The sequence below is a fragment of the Neovison vison genome, chromosome 5 (genome assembly GCF_020171115.1).
Source record: "Neovison vison isolate M4711 chromosome 5, ASM_NN_V1, whole genome shotgun sequence".
NCBI lineage: Eukaryota > Metazoa > Chordata > Mammalia > Carnivora > Mustelidae > Neogale > Neogale vison.
In genome coordinates, this window is record NC_058095.1 from 23,119,790 (window position 1) to 23,136,535 (window position 16,746).

General features: G+C 58.8%; 2 protein-coding genes across 3 annotated transcripts; one reads left to right on the forward strand and one right to left on the reverse strand.

Moving 5' to 3' along the window:
• The first annotated feature begins 1,282 nt into the window (after positions 1-1,282).
• Positions 1,283-13,034, forward strand: PCGF2 (polycomb group ring finger 2). 2 transcript variants are annotated; one of them, XM_044248116.1, is made up of 10 exons: positions 1,283-1,441; positions 7,785-7,934; positions 8,462-8,558; positions 8,849-8,904; positions 8,989-9,039; positions 9,258-9,366; positions 9,512-9,566; positions 9,663-9,758; positions 10,747-10,827; positions 11,348-13,034. In XM_044248116.1, the coding sequence occupies exons 2-10, from the start codon at positions 7,823-7,825 to the stop codon at positions 11,723-11,725; spliced, it is 1,035 nt and encodes a 344-aa protein (XP_044104051.1). In that variant the 5' UTR covers positions 1,283-1,441; positions 7,785-7,822; the 3' UTR covers positions 11,726-13,034. The 2 variants fall into 2 exon arrangements, with proteins under 2 accessions (XP_044104051.1, XP_044104052.1); XM_044248117.1 differs by lacking the exon at positions 1,283-1,441 and adding an exon at positions 1,661-1,759.
• A 224-nt stretch (positions 13,035-13,258) lies between these two features.
• Positions 13,259-16,215, reverse strand: CISD3 (CDGSH iron sulfur domain 3). The gene is made up of 4 exons (XM_044250448.1): positions 16,151-16,215; positions 15,782-15,838; positions 15,117-15,236; positions 13,259-13,650 (listed from the first exon to the last, which is right to left on the reverse strand). Exons 1-4 carry the CDS (start codon positions 16,190-16,192, stop codon positions 13,471-13,473), a joined length of 399 nt encoding a protein of 132 aa, XP_044106383.1. The 5' UTR covers positions 16,193-16,215; the 3' UTR covers positions 13,259-13,470.
• Between the last annotated feature and the right edge of the window lie 531 nt (positions 16,216-16,746).

Here is a 16,746-nt window from a genome sequence, read left to right on the forward strand (position 1 = left end):
GCGCTTAATGGCCCGTCTGGCCGGATAATCGAGCTCTCTGGAGGGACAGAGCCAGTGACCATCTCTAATAAATCTTGAATAACGAATAAGCGAATCGACCGTCCTAATGAGGCAGGGCCCGGTCGTCGCCGTAACGTAGTATCGATTGGCTCCCCCGGCGCCAGCCTCGGCCGCTCCTCCCCGCCTTCCCAAGCCTCCCTCCCCGTTTTCCCCTCCCGGCGGGAGCCACTAGGGACGGGAGCCCGAGCGCTGGGAGGAGTCGCGAGCGACTGTCGGAGGCGGACTGGCACCAGCCGCCTCTGCGCTCGCCCGGCTCCTCCCGCCGCCGGGGCGAGGGAGGCGCACCAACCGCGCAGAGCTCCCAGCGCCTCGGCGCGGCCGAGAAAAATGCGGGAACCAGCGCAAGGCAGGAGGAAAAGCGCGGGCCCACTTCCGAGCCCTGGCGCCCGATTTTCTAGTCCAGCCGGACCTCTCGCATTCTACCGGGTTATTGTGTCCCGGACCCGGAACCTGAGTCCCCGTCGTCAGCTTGTCCCCCGGCCCGGGTTGCATTGCATTCTTCTCTGCGCGAGCACGCGAGGGGCGCCAGCCTCCACCCCAGCAAACCGACATCCCCCCACGCCTCCCGGAGGCGTGGGACCTCTCGCCTCTACCGACTGGGTCCCAGGGGACTGCCTTTTAGAGCCGGTGATCTGGCCGCTGAGCGGGGCCGGGGGGAGTAGGGAGGACACGATTTCTCCCACGGTTGCAGTTATTAATTTTAAGGGAGTGTCACTTAGAGTGAATGAAAATACCCTGGACGCGTGGCCGGAGGCGTCGTGTCCCCCAACCGAGCCCATCGTCCTTCGGTCCAGGCCGCGGCGGGTAGGACTGCAGAACCAACCACATTTCAGCCTAGTCCTCATTTCACCATTTTCCAGACGCCCCAGCTTAGGGGCGGGGATCGCAGGGTCAGGGGGTGGGGGGCGCACACATTTTTTTGTGGGGCGGTAGGGCTAATTGCGGAGGTTAACCGAGAAGAGGATACATCTTCCAGGGTCAGGGGCTGTTTGGGAAGAGTGAGGTCGCGTCCCAGTTTAGGGGGCCCGGCACCCGGTGTGGGGGTAGCCGAGTTAGCCTCTCCCCCTCCTCCTCTTCCCCGCTCGGCAAACACCCTGAAGGAATGAGGTCACGTGGGTGAGTAGTGGGCGGGACCTACTCTTGTCTGGAGGAAAAAAGCCATTTTGTACCCCCCCAGCCCCGGTCCCTCCCCTCCCCCCGTCGTCCCCTCCCCTCCCCTCTCTCCCTCCCACCCCAAGCCGCTTTCACAAACTCCTTTCTTACCGTAGGTTTCTCCCCTCCCGCCGCCGGAGCGAGCGACACGGCTGCGGCCCCCCTCCCCTCCCTTCCCTCCCTCCCTCCCATCCCCCCCTCCCCGAGACCCACCGGACCCCGAACCCAGGTAAGTGGAGGCAGACTCCCTGTCCTTTCCCTCTCCTACCCCGCCACCAGAATGGGGTGGGGGGGCCGGTCCATCCCTCTTTACACACCCCTGTGGGAGGGGGAGACTCTGAGCCGGGCCTGCAGCTCGCGTCCCCGCCCCACCCCGCCAACCCCTGTCCTAGCTCGCCCCGTCCGCCTTTCTTTCTCCCTTTTCTCTCCCCTTTTCCCTTTCCTCCCTTCCAAGATGGCCGAAACGGATTCCCCCTTTTAGAGATTTGGCGTCTCCCTCGACCACCACCTCTTTGTGCCGCAGCCCCCTCGCAGACCTGCTCCCGAGGTAGCGAGGGGGAGGGTCCGAGGCAGCCACGGGGGCTGTGGGCTGCGCGCTGGGCCGGATCTCTGACCCCTTCGTCCACCCCACGGGCCAGAGCGGCCCCTGGACCTGCCCCACTACCCCCTTCGGTTTGGGGAGGGGTCGCTTTCCGCTTCTTCCGTGGGCTCCGGGGCGTCGTGGACGCGCAGGGACTTGAGGCCGGGAGCAAGGCGACGTGCCTTTCTGATTGCTGCGGGGCCGGGGGAGGGCGCTCCTCCTTGCCCGGGTCCCGGGCCTCCCGGGCACCTCCCCCCAGCGGGTCCCCCCCCACTACCGGCCCAGGACCGGGCGCCCCGCCCCCTCCCCGAACCACCTCGGCAGAGCCTCTTTCTCTGGAACACCCCTCCTTGGGCCCCGCCGAAAGTTTGACTCTAGGGAAGGTAGGAGCGGCCACCGGGTAACTGGGGTCCCTGATCCTTTGACCCAGGTTCCGGGGGAAGCCCGGGAGGAGGGAGTAGAGTGGAGATTGTCGGGGCTGGGGGGGAGAGTTATCGCGATATTTTCCATCGCCGGCAGAGGCCGGAGGGGTCTGACCGATTGGCCCCCTCTTCTGCTGGATAGCTGGGCCGCCCCCTCCGTGCCTGGCCCTCCTGTCTCTGTCTCTGAGAGGGTGGGACCTCTCGTCCGGCAGACACCCCTGCCCCTCCAGTCACCACAGTGGGCCCAGGCATGCGTCTCCCCCTCCCCCACTGCCCCCATCTGCCCAGAATTGCTCCGGATGGCTTGAGGTGGGGAAGGAAGAGGCCTGGGGGTGGTGAATTTGCCTGTAAATATTGTGGAAGTGTTACTCCGCGCTTCTCCCTGGTCTTTGTCTCTTAGAGTAACCCCTCTCCCCGTACATATACATGCCTCAGTCTCTCCTGGGCTCCCTGCCGCTTGGGGAGGGGAAGGAGGGGGTTGGTCTCCGGGTTGTCTCCCGCTCTGTTCTGATGCCTCCTTCTCTGGGCCTCTTGCAGTTTGTATCTGTTCCTGAAACTCTAATTTCTCTTCCTCCCGTCTCCACTCTGTTCCAAGGTGTTAGTACTTGGAGAAGGAGCATAAAGCCATCTCTGTTGCAGCTTTTGGGTAGGGAGGTTTTCCCAGGGGTTCCCTGTTTTGGAGTTAGGGGTTGAGGTCTTTCAGCTGTCTTTGGAAGGAGGCCAGAAACAGCCCCCAGGTGACCCCTGGGACCCAGGATCAAGACCCCGTGTAGCTATTCTCTTTTCTGGTGTCTGGGTCAAGGGTGGGGTTCAAGTTGAAGTCTTTGGGGGTGGGCAGGAAGGGGGGGCGGTGCTCTCTGCTGCCCCTGGCCTTGCCAGAGAGATCTTGGTTGATGGAGCTGTTGCCATGGGAATGGAGAGAGCCTGAGCAGGAAGAGGCTACATCTTCGTTCAGGGCAGATGCCCACCCTGCGCCTTCAGCCTCTGGCCCCCAGAGTGGAGGTTGGAGCTGCACTGCCTTTGTTGCTGGAGGACTTCTGTTATCATTTACCCTGGGTGGACTAGGGATGCACAAAAGGTTAGTGTGGATTTGCAGCTCTGGTTTCAGGCAGGCATGTCAGATTGTGTGATTCTGGGGTGGGTGGGGATGGCTTGTGCATCTGGCGAGTGTTGGCCTGGCTCTGGTCTGGCTGTGTGTGTGTGAGCCTGGTGTGTATATGTGTGTGTGTGTGTCTGTGTGTGTGTGTCTGTCCAAGTGTCTGTCTGGCCTTGTGTGTTGTGTGAGAGATGGAGGGGGTGTGTCTGGCTTTGTGTGCATCTGTGTGTATTCGGCAGTGTGTAGCTCTGTGTGTATATTTTGGGGTTTTGTCTTTGTTTGGTCTTAGGAAGCTAAGGGGGGAAAGACAGAGAGGGGACAATAAGCCCAGTTTCAGGAGACTAGAGGATGTTTCGATGCTGCTGGTGGGAGGGGCAGGTCCCAGGTTCAAGGATCAGGGAACACGGAGAGGTTGACATTGTCCCTGGGCAGACCCCTATACTCCCCCTTCCACACACAAATGCGCGTTGCTCATGCAGTTGGATACATGCAGCTAGGAGAGGAATGGACCCAGTATATTCCACAGAGCCTCAGTTTTCCTAGCTGTTCCATGGAAATGGAGTAAGGTGATTAGTTTCTGCCCCTCTCTCTACTTCAAAGTGAGAATGTGTGCTGAAGGTCATGTTTGGGCCAGACTCTGACCGCTCCCAGAAGGCTCACTGAGTGTTCTTCTAGGGTACCCTGGAGTCCTTCCGCCTTCTACCTGCCTGGATGGAGTCAGGCCAGGCTTACTAATTTCTTAAGTGAGGGGGGAGTCTGGCCTGGGTGCCAGTGTGTAAAGAGTACTGGAATGGGAGAAAGGCAGTTTCTGCCGCTGTGTTACTGGGTGACCTTAGCCAAGTCACTTCTTTCTGAATTTCTTCATCTGAAAAGTGAAAAGACTGGACAAGATGCATGCTTGCTTTTCGTTCTTTCTTGCTTTCTTCAGATTTTTTTTATTTATATGAGTGAGAGACAGAGCAAGTAGGGAAAGGGGCAGAGGGAGAGGGACAAGCAGAGTCCCCGCTGAGCAGGGAGCTCTATGCAGGTTTGAGCCCAGGACCCTGAGATCGTGATCTGAGCCAAAGGCAGATGCTTAAGTTATGAAGTCAACTGAGCTACCCAGGTACCCTCCTTTTTCTTTTTTTTTTTTAATTTATGTATTTATTATTTTAGAGAGCAAGAGCAGGGATGAGGGTAGGGGGAGGAGCAGAGGGAAAGGAAGGGAGAATCTCAAGCAGACTCCAAGCTGAGCATGGAGCCCAATGTGGGTCTCAATCTCACTACCCCAAGATTATGTCCTGAGCTGAGATCAAGATTTGGACAACTAACCCACTGAGCCACCCAGGCGCCCCAGATAAGGGGCTTTTTCTAAGAACCCTTCTACTTCAGTTCTAGGTGTCCCGAGGTGATCCTGAGTGACTTTTCCCAAGACCTGGTGATTTTCTAGTGGGGGAGTAGGGCTAATTTCATGTGGAGGAAAGCAGAGCAGAGAACCCTGTCTTAGAGCATCTGAAGGAGCAAAGACCTCTGGGTTATCAGAGACAGACTATTTCTGCAGAGGAAAATGAAAAAAAAGGAGAAAAAAACCCTGACAGTGGGAGGGGCCTAAATTGTGGGGAACTTCCAGAAAAAGACTAGCTAGAACAGAGAGATGGGTGGTGGTTTCTAATTAGTAGGGGCTTTGAGGCAGGGCAAAGAAAAATGCCAGGCTTGACAGGCCAAGAGGAGCTGGGATGGGTGCTGACCCAAGGTCCCTTGCTGCCACTGTCACCGAGACCTGGATGCCCGGACACCAGAAACACGGGCTGCCCAGCAATCATGCTCTTGCCAAGATAGTGGTTTGGGGACAAAAGGTGTTAAAGGACTTGGCTGCCAGCAGTGCTCAGGTCGCTGTGGTGATATCCTTGGGAGTGACCCGGTAAACCCCCCCAGAGCTCCACGGAAGTCACTTCAGAATGGCCCATGTCCTCTTCGAGGATTTTGTCTCTTTCTTCCTGGCTGTTTCCCATCTCCCAACCTCTTCCCTAAAGTGATGACAGCTGGAGGTCCAGCCCTCTCCCCTCTTCGCTGTCTTTCCCACAATACACCTGGCCAGTTGCAGCTGGGGAGGACCTGGGTGTCAGGTGTAGGGCCCTGAGGCCTGGGGGTGGGGAGTGCGCAGTGGGGGAACTGAGCTCCTGTTTACCCTTGTTCTTGGCACCTGCTGGCTGGGCCCTGCAGGTAACCATGGCAATCAGGTAAAGAACCAATCAGGGCTTCTCCCCGCCCCCAGCCCCAGAGGTAGCAGTCTGAGGCCCCTGGGGATAGGGTGTGGGGAGAGGGAGCACAGCCAGGGTGCCTGTTCCTGTACCAGAGGAGGAGGAAGATTTCACTCCCTAAGCACCACAGCTCCTTCCGTTACCCCTGCATCTGGAAAGGAGCCCAAGGGATAATGTTGGTCTGAGTTCTCCCACTTGCTAAGGGAAGTGAGAGGGTAAAGGCCACGGCCACTTGCCTGGGAACTCCTGTGTGTGGAGGCCACAGTCTGCCTGGTGGGAGCTGGATAGGAGTTCTTCAGAGGAAGTGTCTTGTTTTGAAAATGCACCCAGTGTGTGAATGAGGTGACTTAGGGGAAGCACCTACGTGTGTGTATGTGTGTGTGTAGGTACTTGTGCGTACACGTGAGAGGGAGAGATGGGGGTGTGAGATGCATCAGTGGCAGTGTGGACACCCAGCATCAACCAAAGTGTGTCATTCCTGGCTGTGTGTGAGCATGTAGATTCCGTGGAACCTAGACACGCACGGGAAGCCAGTCGCACACAGGACCTTTGCGCGCCCAGATGTCACGGCCACGGCCGATGGATATTGCACACACACTGCTACACACTTGAAGTTTGCTCTCTCTTCTGGATGCTTGTAATAATATTTGGGCATCTTGCCAAGGACGGGGTTACTATGGAAACGACCAAACAGTGGAGTAGCCAGCAAGCCTGCAGGATTGTGAAGGGGGAACCCTTGCGAGGGGGGCAGGGGCCACCCTCCATGGGACAAGCACCCCTTTCCTTCCTTAGGCCAGGTCTACACTTCCTGGCCGCAGTGTCTCCCCTGGCTCTGTGGGCTCGCTCATTTCCTTCTGTCCGCCCTGCAGACTTGCTGTCTCTCCCACATGTGGCCTTTGTGTCTCTCCATCTCTTTCGGTCTCTGGCCAGACTCTGTTGGCTGTTTGGGTCCTGGCCAAACTCATCCTGGGGTCTCTATAGAAACTGTTGATCCTGGCTGTGAATTTCTGGTCCTAGAAAACCCAGTGTGGTGGCTTTAGAAATCTTTCTGGAAAGGAGAGAAGGGTGTGTGTTGTGAAGGAGTCCTTGGGGCTTGGCCACCCTCCTGAGCCCCACCTCTTGGGCTTTTCCTCTGGGAAAGAGGGGCTGGCGGGGGGTGGGGGGCTTCCTTTCTAGGTGCAGGTTAGATTTCTATACCAAGACACTTAAGCATGTCACCGAGTTCCGAGTTGGGCCTTAACTGACCTCCCCGGACCCTGCCAAGGCCTGGCTGCGTGCTCAGGGCTGCCATGGAGAGTGCTTTCTGCCCAGTCTTGGCAGGCATCTCAGAGCTTGAGGTCTGAGAGCCTGGGATCTGTCACTGGACAGCCTGTGGACAGGCTGCAGCCAGTGGAGATGGTGCCGGTGCCCATGTGGGTCCCTGCGTGTGCGTGGGACGGAGGTCCTGGAATGTGTGTGGGATCTGGGGGCGTGTGCAGGGGGCTGTCAGGCCGGGAAACGTGGTAGTCCTTTTTGCCCAGGCTCTTGGCCATGACCTGCCGGGGCCGGACTCGAGGGTCCGGCTGGGGCTGTGTGTTCCCCGCTGCGGGCATGGCAAGACCATCCTCGGTACTTCCTGCCTGAGCACCAGGCCTAGAACCTGCACGGCCAGCATGCAGTGGATTCCCCGGGGAGCTGCTCCAGGGCCAACCTGGACGCCAAGCTAGGAGGACAGGCACTGGGGTGCTCCCTGTAAACTTAAGGGCAGCCCATGCCTGCTGTGTTTCCAGGGCTGCTTTCCTGCGGGGAGAGTGATAAGCTGGCAGGGGGTGGGCTGGAGTAGAGGCCGGGGCTGGCATCTGGGTAGAGGGGAACCTGATTTCCTCAGCTCCGAGCACTCGCTTGGGAGAATATGGACGGGGACCAGGGATGTTTTTAAAAACCATTCTCTCTCACTTTCCTGCTTCCCTATATTTTCTGGAGACTTGGTCTAACTTCAGTCTTTGCTCCTGCCCTTGAGATGGAGGAGCCTGACCTTGTTGTTCAAGGTCACCTAACTCTCCAGAGCCCCCCTTCTCCCCCCGCCCCGGCTCCCAGTGAAGACTTGGGGGCCAGGACGAGTCCGCCCCCATGCGTGTCACCAGGCAGACAGAGCAAGCGCCTCGGGCTCAGGGACAGATGTCTGGTGGCCTGGAGGGGAATGTAGGAGGCGCTGTTGGGTCTCTGGGTTTCTGATTCTATTCTCCTTTCTCAAGGTGACGCCCCCCAGGCCCCCGCCCCCCGCCCCGTCATCATGCATCGGGCCACACGGATCAAAATCACGGAGCTGAACCCTCACCTCATGTGTGCCCTCTGCGGGGGGTATTTCATCGATGCCACCACCATCGTGGAGTGCCTGCATTCCTGTAAGTGGTGGGGGCACAGCCCCAAAGAGCCCCTCTGTTTGCTGGCAGCGGTCCCTGGTTGCAGAAAGACTCCTTGGGGTGGGGAGACTTGGAGGGCGCAGCCTAGAGGTCCATTTCAGTTTTCACCTGTGGGCTCAGGGGTCCCCTGGAGCCCCTGGCCGCCCCAGAAGGTGCAGTGCCCCTGACGTGCACTCTGGACTTGGTGGCGAGGGGTCGAGGGCCCTGGGGGGTGTCCTGCATGCTGGCTCTGTGCTGTGCTCCCTCAGACTCGGGGCTCACTTTCCGCTGGGTGCAGGACACCAGCCTGACACAGGCATGCACATGCTCCCCCCGGGGATGGAGACGGGGCGGTTGCTGTCTGTGCAAAGCAGGACCATGCTGAGCCTCTGAAGGGGCTGAGCAGTAGGGACAAGATGGAGAGGAGGGGCGACTTGAATGTGAGCAGAAGCCGTTGGGGTGCGGGGAGCTGGTGCTGGATTACTAAGGGGGCTCTGACTCTGCTTTCTTTCTCTACACCACCCCCCAAGTCTGCAAAACCTGCATCGTGCGCTACCTGGAGACCAACAAGTACTGTCCCATGTGCGACGTGCAGGTCCATAAAACCAGGCCGCTGCTGAGCATCAGGTGGGCCGGGCACTGTCCCTCCTGCCACACTGGTCCTCTGTCCCTCGGCCCTCCTTGCATCCCGTAGCCATGGTGGCAGGTTGAGGAGAAGCACAGGGTGTCAGCCCAAGGCCCTTCCCTTCCCTCTGTCTTGTCTAGGCTGAGAAATACCAGAAGGGTAAAGACCACGCCCATGGGGACCCTGATACCTGGGCCCTGGATCAAGGAAGGGAGGCGGTAGTAGGGGTTCCTGGCTGGGGAGATTAGGGTGAAGTGGTCGTGGATAGGACTCTATATGTGTTTTTTTCCAGATCTGACAAAACCCTTCAAGACATCGTCTATAAACTGGTCCCTGGGCTTTTTAAAGGTATCCATGCAGCCTTTTTCCTGCTCCCTGCGCCCCCCACTCCCCTGCCTGGCGCTCCGTCCTCACACTTCCTCCCTCTTCCAGATGAGATGAAACGGCGGCGGGATTTCTATGCAGCATATCCCCTGACTGAAGGTGAGTGTGTTCACTTGTCCATTCACGGGAGTACACGGGGCTGCCACAGCCACGCGGGCTGGGTGCACTGGGCTTTTTGTCTTGTATGTCCCAGCTCTCTGCCGCCCCAGCCCACGGGTAGGCTGGGATCACCCCACTGAGCTCCGAGATCCTGGGGTCCTTGCTGGGCCTCCTTTCCCGGTCCTAGGCCAACCCCTCAGAGCCCTCTCCTTCCACAGTCCCCAACGGTTCCAATGAGGACCGCGGTGAGGTCCTGGAGCAGGAGAAGGGGGCTCTGAGTGACAATGAGATTGTCAGCCTCTCCATCGAGTTCTACGAAGGTGTCAGGCAAGTCAGACCCACGCCTGGTCTTTTGGGGGCCCTAGGTTGGGTTGCCCCTTCTCTCCTACCCTGCCCCCCTTCTGGATATGTGTGTTAGGGGATCCTGCCTGTTCCAGGGTCTCCCTAGCGTCATTCTTCATTCTCCCCCCAGGGACCGGGAGGAGAAGAAGGGTCCTCTGGAGAATGGGGATGGGGACAAGGAGAAGGTGAGTGCTGGGGACCTGCTTAGGAGTGGGCTGTGGGCTGGGAGAGAGTGAGTGTCTTGTGTGGACCCCAGCCCTTGGGTGCCTCTCCTCCGGCAGACGGGGGTGCGATTCCTGCAATGCCCAGCGGCCATGACTGTCATGCATCTCGCCAAGTTTCTTCGCAACAAGATGGATGTGCCCAGCAAGTACAAGGTGAGTCCCCAGGACCTTTCAGAAACTCAGTGTCCGTGTGTGGCCGTGTTGACAGTCTGGGCATCCCAGCCGTTTCTCTGAGCCGGCTGGGAGTCGTCAAGGGCCTGCGTGGTTGTGTGACTGAGCTCCAGTAGAGGAGGAGTTGAAACCAAGATTAGGGTGGGGCCATCTTCCTCGTTGAAGCCCGTGTGCAGAGGCGTATGGGACCAAGATGGGGGGTGCGTGCGCGCACGTGTGCACACTGCGTGCTTACACGCTCAGAACTGTGGCAGAGGTATGTGTGCAAAAATACGGGCTCTTCCCTGGGGCGAGCTGGCTGAAAGAAGGCCAGTCTGAAATTCTAACGGTGCTCTCAGACGTTGCTTCTCAAATTGGAATTTGTCAGTGATTCTCTAAAGATCTTATTAAAGCATAGATTCTGGTGATCGGTAGGTTCTGCAGTGCTGCCAGTACTACTGGTCTGTGAACCACACTTTAGGGGTCAAGGCCCTAGGACAGTAGATCCCAAGCTTTGCCTCAGATCAGAATCACACAGGGAGCTTTAAAACCCAACTTATGTCCTGCTGTTTGAATCAGAATCTCTGGTGAGATCCAAGCATTGGTATTTCTTTTAAAACTGCCTGGGTGAGAGCCAGTGCTCGGTGAGATCTCAATCACCGGGGCTTGTTTTTTGCGCCCATGATCTCTGGAGGACCTGCCGGAGATGTAAGGGGCCTCAGACAGCTGTGTGTCTGGACTGTCGGCCAGGACTGTTAATGACCTGGGTGCTTTCTCTGGATCTTTTCCCGTCTGGTGGGCAGGAGTTCTGTTGGGACAAGTCCGGGAAGGAAGCCAAACCCACCATGAAACCCCAGGGAAATAAGGGAACACCTGCTAGTCCCTTCTTCCCAATGTCCTACCTCCCACCCCTAGCTTGGAGCCTCATTGTCAAATGGGTGGAGCCTTGAACCTGACCGGGGTTCATGGTGTCCTCTGTCTCCTCGTCCAGGTGGAGGTTCTCTACGAGGATGAACCACTGAAGGAATACTACACCCTCATGGATATCGCCTACATCTATCCATGGCGGCGGGTGAGCTGAGCGGGTCAGGGCTGGGTGGGGACGGGGCGGGAGGGGAGCTGTGTGGGGTCTGGTGTCTTGTCCCTCTGTAGGGGCCGCACAGTGACCAGTAATCCCCATTTGGGCCTGTCCTGTGAGCTGGGCGTGTCCAGGGTGGCCTGTCACAGCCGGCCAGCCTCCAGGCCATATTTCGTGATGACCTGCCACTCTGAAAAAGAGGATCGTTTGGCAGATTATGTGCCCTGATTTGGGTCAGGAAGGAGGGTCGGATGGCTGTGGAGGGGGAAATGTCACCCCTCAATTTTTCGGCTTCCCTCTCTCCTGTCCAGCCTCTGGCCTTACGCATTCTTTCTGTGTCTGTGGGTCTCTGTGGGCTCCTGTACCTCTGGCCTCACTCGGTCAGTCTGTCCCCTTCTCTCCAAGGCCTGGACCCCTTTCTTCCTGTTTGGGCACCGCAGGGTGAGGTGTGGTTAGCCCCTTTCTCCTGACACCCTCCCCTTCCCCTGCCTCTCTCTGCCCCCTCTCCCTGCAGAACGGCCCTCTCCCCCTCAAGTATCGGGTCCAGCCGGCCTGCAAGCGGCTCACCTTGCCTACAGCGCCCACCCCCTCAGAGGGCACCAATACCAGCGGGGCATCTGAGTGTGAGTCAGTCAGCGACAAGGCTCCCAGCCCTGCCACCCTTCCGGCCACCTCCTCCTCCCTGCCCAGCCCAGCCACCCCCTGCCATGGCTCTCCCAGCTCCCACGGGCCCCCGGCCACCCACCCTACCTCCCCCACCCCCACTGCGTCAGCCAGTGGGGCCACCACAGCTGCCAACGGGGGGACCTCGAACTGCCTGCAGACACCATCTTCCACCAGCAGGGGGCGCAAGATGACTGTCAATGGAGCTCCTGTGCCCCCCTTAACTTGAGGAAAGGGACCCTCTCCCTCCTTTTCCAGCCATGCCTCTCCACCCCTCCACTTTTTCTGGGCCCCTTTTCCACCTCTTCTACTTTCCCCAGCTCCTCCCGCCTTAGGGGTGGGGGGCGGGTTTTATAAATAAATCTATATATATATGTACATAGGAAAAGCCAAATATACATACTTATTTTCTATGGGCCAACCAGATTAATTTAAATGCCACAGGAAACAAACTTTATGTGTGTGTGTATGTGTGTGGGGGGGGTGGAGTGTTCATTTTTTTAGGGGGTCTTGTGTAATTTGCCCTGCTCTCATTTTGGGGGTGCCTGGAGGTGGACTCAAGGGGCAGTCAAGCTCTGCTCCATCCTCCTTTCGTTTCCCAAGGCAGGTGTTCCGGGAGCCCTACCGGGCCCCAGAGTTTTAGGCACAACTCCAGCTGGCTGTGTATGGGGTCTAGCCTCTCTCCCCCCATCTTGGCTGCTGTCCTGCCCCTGCCAGTGCCCCCCACCCCCACTGTTGAATGTCCAGAGAATCGCTAAGACAGTGCCTTTTACAAATACAGTTTATCCCCTGATTCTGAGGAGCGAGTCATGGTAGAGATGTCATCTCCATTACCTCCTCCTCTTGCAGTGGAAACTTTGTGCAAAGAGTAGATAGTTCTGCCTCCCCCCCCACCAGCCCACCCCAACGTGCGTGTGGCCTTTCTTTGCATCATTTATCTTGTGGAAGAGAAGCTTTGGGCCACAGGAGGCCTCAGCTCTTGAAATCCCACTGTGGCTCCCACTGTGGCTTTAGCCAGGTGAATGCTTGGCCCGGTTCTGCCCCTGTCTGCACCCCAGAGCCCCCGACCGGCCAGGCTGGTTTTTGTCCAAGTCCCACCTAGGAGCCTGGAGTGCAGTGGAGCATCTCCCACAAGCACAGACCCCAGATCGTGCCGAAGGCCGGCAGCCCTCCAGTCCCCTCCCCACCCCCAGCTGAGGCCGAGTCAGGACGCAGCCATGGAGGCAGCGAAAAGCACAAGAAGATGGAGACCTGTAAGCTCTGACCTTGGCTCCGTCCGGAGAGGTCCGTGGACTGTCCCCTGCGAAGGGCGGACCCCAGCAAATCCTGGCCACCTATTTTTCCTCCAATGTACATAGATCCAATCGGGGAGGAGGCAAGACTCCCTTGCAACCTAGGTGTTCTGGGTCGGGACCCCCCCACAATCAGGTTTGTCTGTGTTTGCACCTTGTCCTGTGTCTGAGGTGCTGTGACTGTACCCTCCTCCCGCCCTGGGACATTTGTATCTCCCGGCTTTGTAATAAATGCTGCATACTCTCCAGAAGCTGTAATTCTTTGAGGGATGGGGACAGGGAGCGGGGGAGCACAGCCTTCAGCCTCTACCTCATGTCTCTGGTCTCTGAGCTCGACCTGCCTCAAGAAGCCCCATACGGAATGAATGTGAACTGCCCCCTCCCTGCGGCCAGTCGGATGTCCCACCCCAGGTTAGGGCCCCAAGCAGGGGTAGACCGTGTGCCCCCCACTAGTGACCACAAGAGCACTATGCCGGCGGGTACAGAGTTTAATGCCACTTACACCAGCAGGTAATAAGCCAGGGGTGGGGTCCCCAGCTGCCTGAGAGACCTCAGGTCTTGGGAGCAAGCCCTTCACAACGAGCAGATGGGACTGGGGTCCCTGGGTGGTCCCTTCTTGGCCTCAGCACTCCATTTCCTTCCCCACAAAAGGGGTGCCCACCAGAGGCCTGGGGCTGGTCCCTCAGAGTGGGGAACCCACTTCTGCCTTCTGCACCCGCTCGCTCCGGTGGGTGCCATCGCAGTACGGGGCCTTCTGGGTAGCCTTGCAGGTGCAGAGGGCCACTGTGCGGGTCTCCTGGGCCTTGAACTTGAGTGGGGATAGACCAGTGCGTTGGAAGAAGTGAGAGCCGTCACAGAAGGGCTGGTGAGGGAAAGAGATGTTAGAGACCCAGCCCCACCTGCTGGGGTGGGGCAGGTCTGGAAGGAAGGCCACTGGGTCTAGCGACTGGGCTCCCAAGTGAGACTGCCTGGGTCCCTAGCTGACCACTCTCATCTGTGAGAGTGTGTGAGAGTGAGAGGAATTTGTGAAATAAATTGTGGTTCTTACACACTTTGCCTGCAGATAGTGTTCAGTAAGTAGGAGTCCTTACAATATTTGTCCCTGGGGACCCCAGAAGACCGGGATAAATTTTCAAGGTGAAGTGGGACTTTTGGTATCAGCTGTGTTTACACTGATAGTTTTTGTTTTTGTCCTTAATGTCTCTGAGTCTCTACTGGCTCATGCAATTCATTTCCTTCCACATACTCTCAGGGTAAAAACTTCTCTGCGTGGGAGAGAACCTACATGCCTCACAATGCTTTGCGAATTGGGGTATCAATTTTGTTTGGCTCCGGGGGAACAAGTGGGCTTGTTACAGGGAGTGGATGTTGCAGGGAGGAAGGGTGAATCAGTGCTGGAGGACATTCCCCCATCCTCACTGGAAGCTGTTCCAGCAGAGACTGGATCATGGAAACCGAGACCTGCCTAGACTTGCTAGTTAGCGGCAAAGCTGGAGTGGAGGCCTCTTGCCTTTGAGGTCAGGGTAAGGGGGAGGAGGAGAGATGAGAGAAGTCGACAAATAAAACCCAGCAGCCTAACCCAGAGGGCAAGAGGCAGGAAGGCAGAGTGCCAGCCCGAGCTAAGGCCGCAGGGTGGCTGGCACTCCCCGAGCGCCGCTCCACCCCCAGGACTGTTCCCAGCCAAGTCGTGGCAAAGTAGGACTTGGGACCTGGGCTGTTGACACCACACTGCACCGCTCAGAGGCACACAGTTCAGCCCAGCTCAGGAAGGAAAGGGGCCCTGGAGGCTGGGAATATGGGTCAGGTTCCGGCTGAAAGGAAGGCTCCTGGGGCAGAAGGGAGAGGGAGGAGGAAGCCCGCAGCCCAGAGAGGGAGGGTCTGCAGGAGACAGTGGCAAGGGGCACTTGGGAGCAGGAGAGCCTGCGGTCTCCCCAGTGTTGGGGTCCAAGACCTGGGAACTTCCTACTCAGGTACTTCCTGGAAAGGGAGAGAAGAGGGGAGAGAAACAATTTGGTCTCTTTGGGCTTCCAGCAGAGGGCTCCAAGGAGGGCACACCTGAAGGGGCGCAGAACCCCGGGACTCCAGCGGCCTGGCTGTGAGACTGAGTTTGTCTCCCTGGCCTCATCTCAGAGGGTGGATGCTGAGAACAGGGAGGTCAGGGCTGTGGATGGCGCTGGCCTGAGTGTTCATTCACCCCCAGCCTCCCTTTGCAGTCCTTCAGGTACTTGTGGGAAAAGAGGAGGGTCTTGGCCAGGAGCTCTCAGGAAAGACCTACTGTCCCAGCCAGGGGTGTCCCGTGTCAACGAGAGGTGGGTAGGGGTCTCTCACCTGCTTCTTGCTGCGGCCACACACACACCATCTGTAGGTTTTTCCAGCTACCAACTCCACCTTGATGGGCGTTTTCTGGGCCACTACGGACTTGGCTGGGGTCTTGTGGAACCATCGGGTCTGCAGCAAGGAAGACGAAGGGCTTGGGGTCAGCTCGTGCCCTGGAAGCACTTTCCTGCCTATGGCCTTGTTCCCAGGTTCCTAGTGGCCCTGGCCTATGGCAGGCGTCCTCTGCAGGAGGCTGGTCTGATGCCACCCCACAAGGACATGTCCCCAGGACTCTGAGCTCTAGACAGGGAAAAGATTTCAAGCCCACATAGGCACTCCGGTTTCTGGGCCCAGCGGCCTTCCTTTCACACCTGGACTCCCACCCCCGGGGCTAGAAAGGGGAGGGCCAGGATCCTGCCACCCTAAGTGGCACCCTAAGTCACCTGCACCTGGGGCTGTGTTTATCAGGCACTACTATTCCCAGCAGAGATGCCTGGCTCCCTGCCCTGTGCCCTCTGTTCACCCCACCTTCCCTGAGCCACCAGGAAGGGGGCTACAGGCGGGGGCCTTCTGAGGTTAGAGTCTGGGAAGTGGGGCTGACCCTTCTGGTTCATTCTCTGGTTTCTACCTTTGGTATCTCTGGGCCTGGCAGAGGGAAGTGGAAATGGGGTACTCACCAGCCAGGAGGAGATGTACCGCCTCTGGTTGAGCTTCTGAAAGGTATGCAGGCATGACTAGACGGTGGTTTGGAAGCAGAGGGGACAAAAAAAAGTCAGTGGAAAGCTTTGGATTTCCAGAGGGAATCCCTCTGGAAGGGACGAGACGCCAGGGATTCAGGGGGTGTAGGAGAAACAGGAGGGTAAGAAAAAGGGGTCACAAGATAGGAAATGGAGGTGCTGGGAGGCGCTGGCTGCACATAGCCGGCGCTCAGCGAGGGAGAGCGGCCAGGCGGCAGGCGAAGCGGGAGCTGGGGACGCTCAGCCGCGGTGGGCAGCGGGGACGGACACGGGCGCGGCCGGCGGGCGCCGCGGGGTCGGGGTATTCACCCAGGCCGCAGGCCGCAAGGGCGCCCCCACGCTGCCGCCCATGCCGGTCCCTGCAGTTGCGCCGCGCCGGCTCCGCCCCGCGCCCGGGTCACCTCCCGCTCCCGCCCAACCGGCCGGCCCAACCCGCGGCCGCCCGGAAGACGCGGAGGGGCTCGGTGCGGGTGGGGGCGGGGACCTGCGCGGCCCGGGTCCTCTCCCTGCCACACCCGGCCGCCGCCGCCGGCGGAAGCCCGACCAGGACCCCCCCCACCGCAGCCGGCTCGGAGACCCTCCGGGGGATGGGTGCGGAGGGGGCCGTCCGGCGTCCGCTCCGGTACCATGGCCTCGGCGTTCCCCGCCCGCGCCTCCTGGTGTGGGCGGGGACCTCCCGTGAGCCCTCGGCTCAGGCCGAGGTTACCGGGGAGCGATGCAGCTCCAGCTCATCGCCCAGGGAGGTTGCTTTTTTAACGGCTTGCCGCCCGGCCCGGGCACCCGCATCACCTCCTTGCAGGTGGGCATAGGTATCTGAGTTTTCAACAGGAACCTGGGTGCCTTGGGCTTACTGGTATGTGAACTACTATTCTAAGTGCTTAAAGAAATTTAACAGACCCCCCCCA

Excerpts from the sequence above, each read along its gene's own strand:
- PCGF2 (XM_044248116.1), top strand. The coding sequence starts at position 7,823 with ATGCATCGGGCCACACGGATCAAAATCACGGAGCTGAACCCTCACCTC. Across the intron at positions 7,935-8,461 it reads CGTGGAGTGCCTGCATTCCT|TCTGCAAAACCTGCATCGTG; the intron begins GTAAGTGGTGGG and ends CCACCCCCCAAG. Across the intron at positions 8,559-8,848 it reads AGGCCGCTGCTGAGCATCAG|ATCTGACAAAACCCTTCAAG; the intron begins GTGGGCCGGGCA and ends GTTTTTTTCCAG.
- CISD3 (XM_044250448.1), bottom strand. The coding sequence starts at position 16,192 with ATGGGCGGCAGCGTGGGGGCGCCCTTGCGGCCTGCGGCCTGG. Across the intron at positions 15,237-15,781 it reads GGTACATCTCCTCCTGGCTG|ACCCGATGGTTCCACAAGAC; the intron begins GTGAGTACCCCA and ends TCCTTGCTGCAG. Across the intron at positions 13,651-15,116 it reads GTGGCCGCAGCAAGAAGCAG|CCCTTCTGTGACGGCTCTCA; the intron begins GTGAGAGACCCC and ends TTCCCTCACCAG.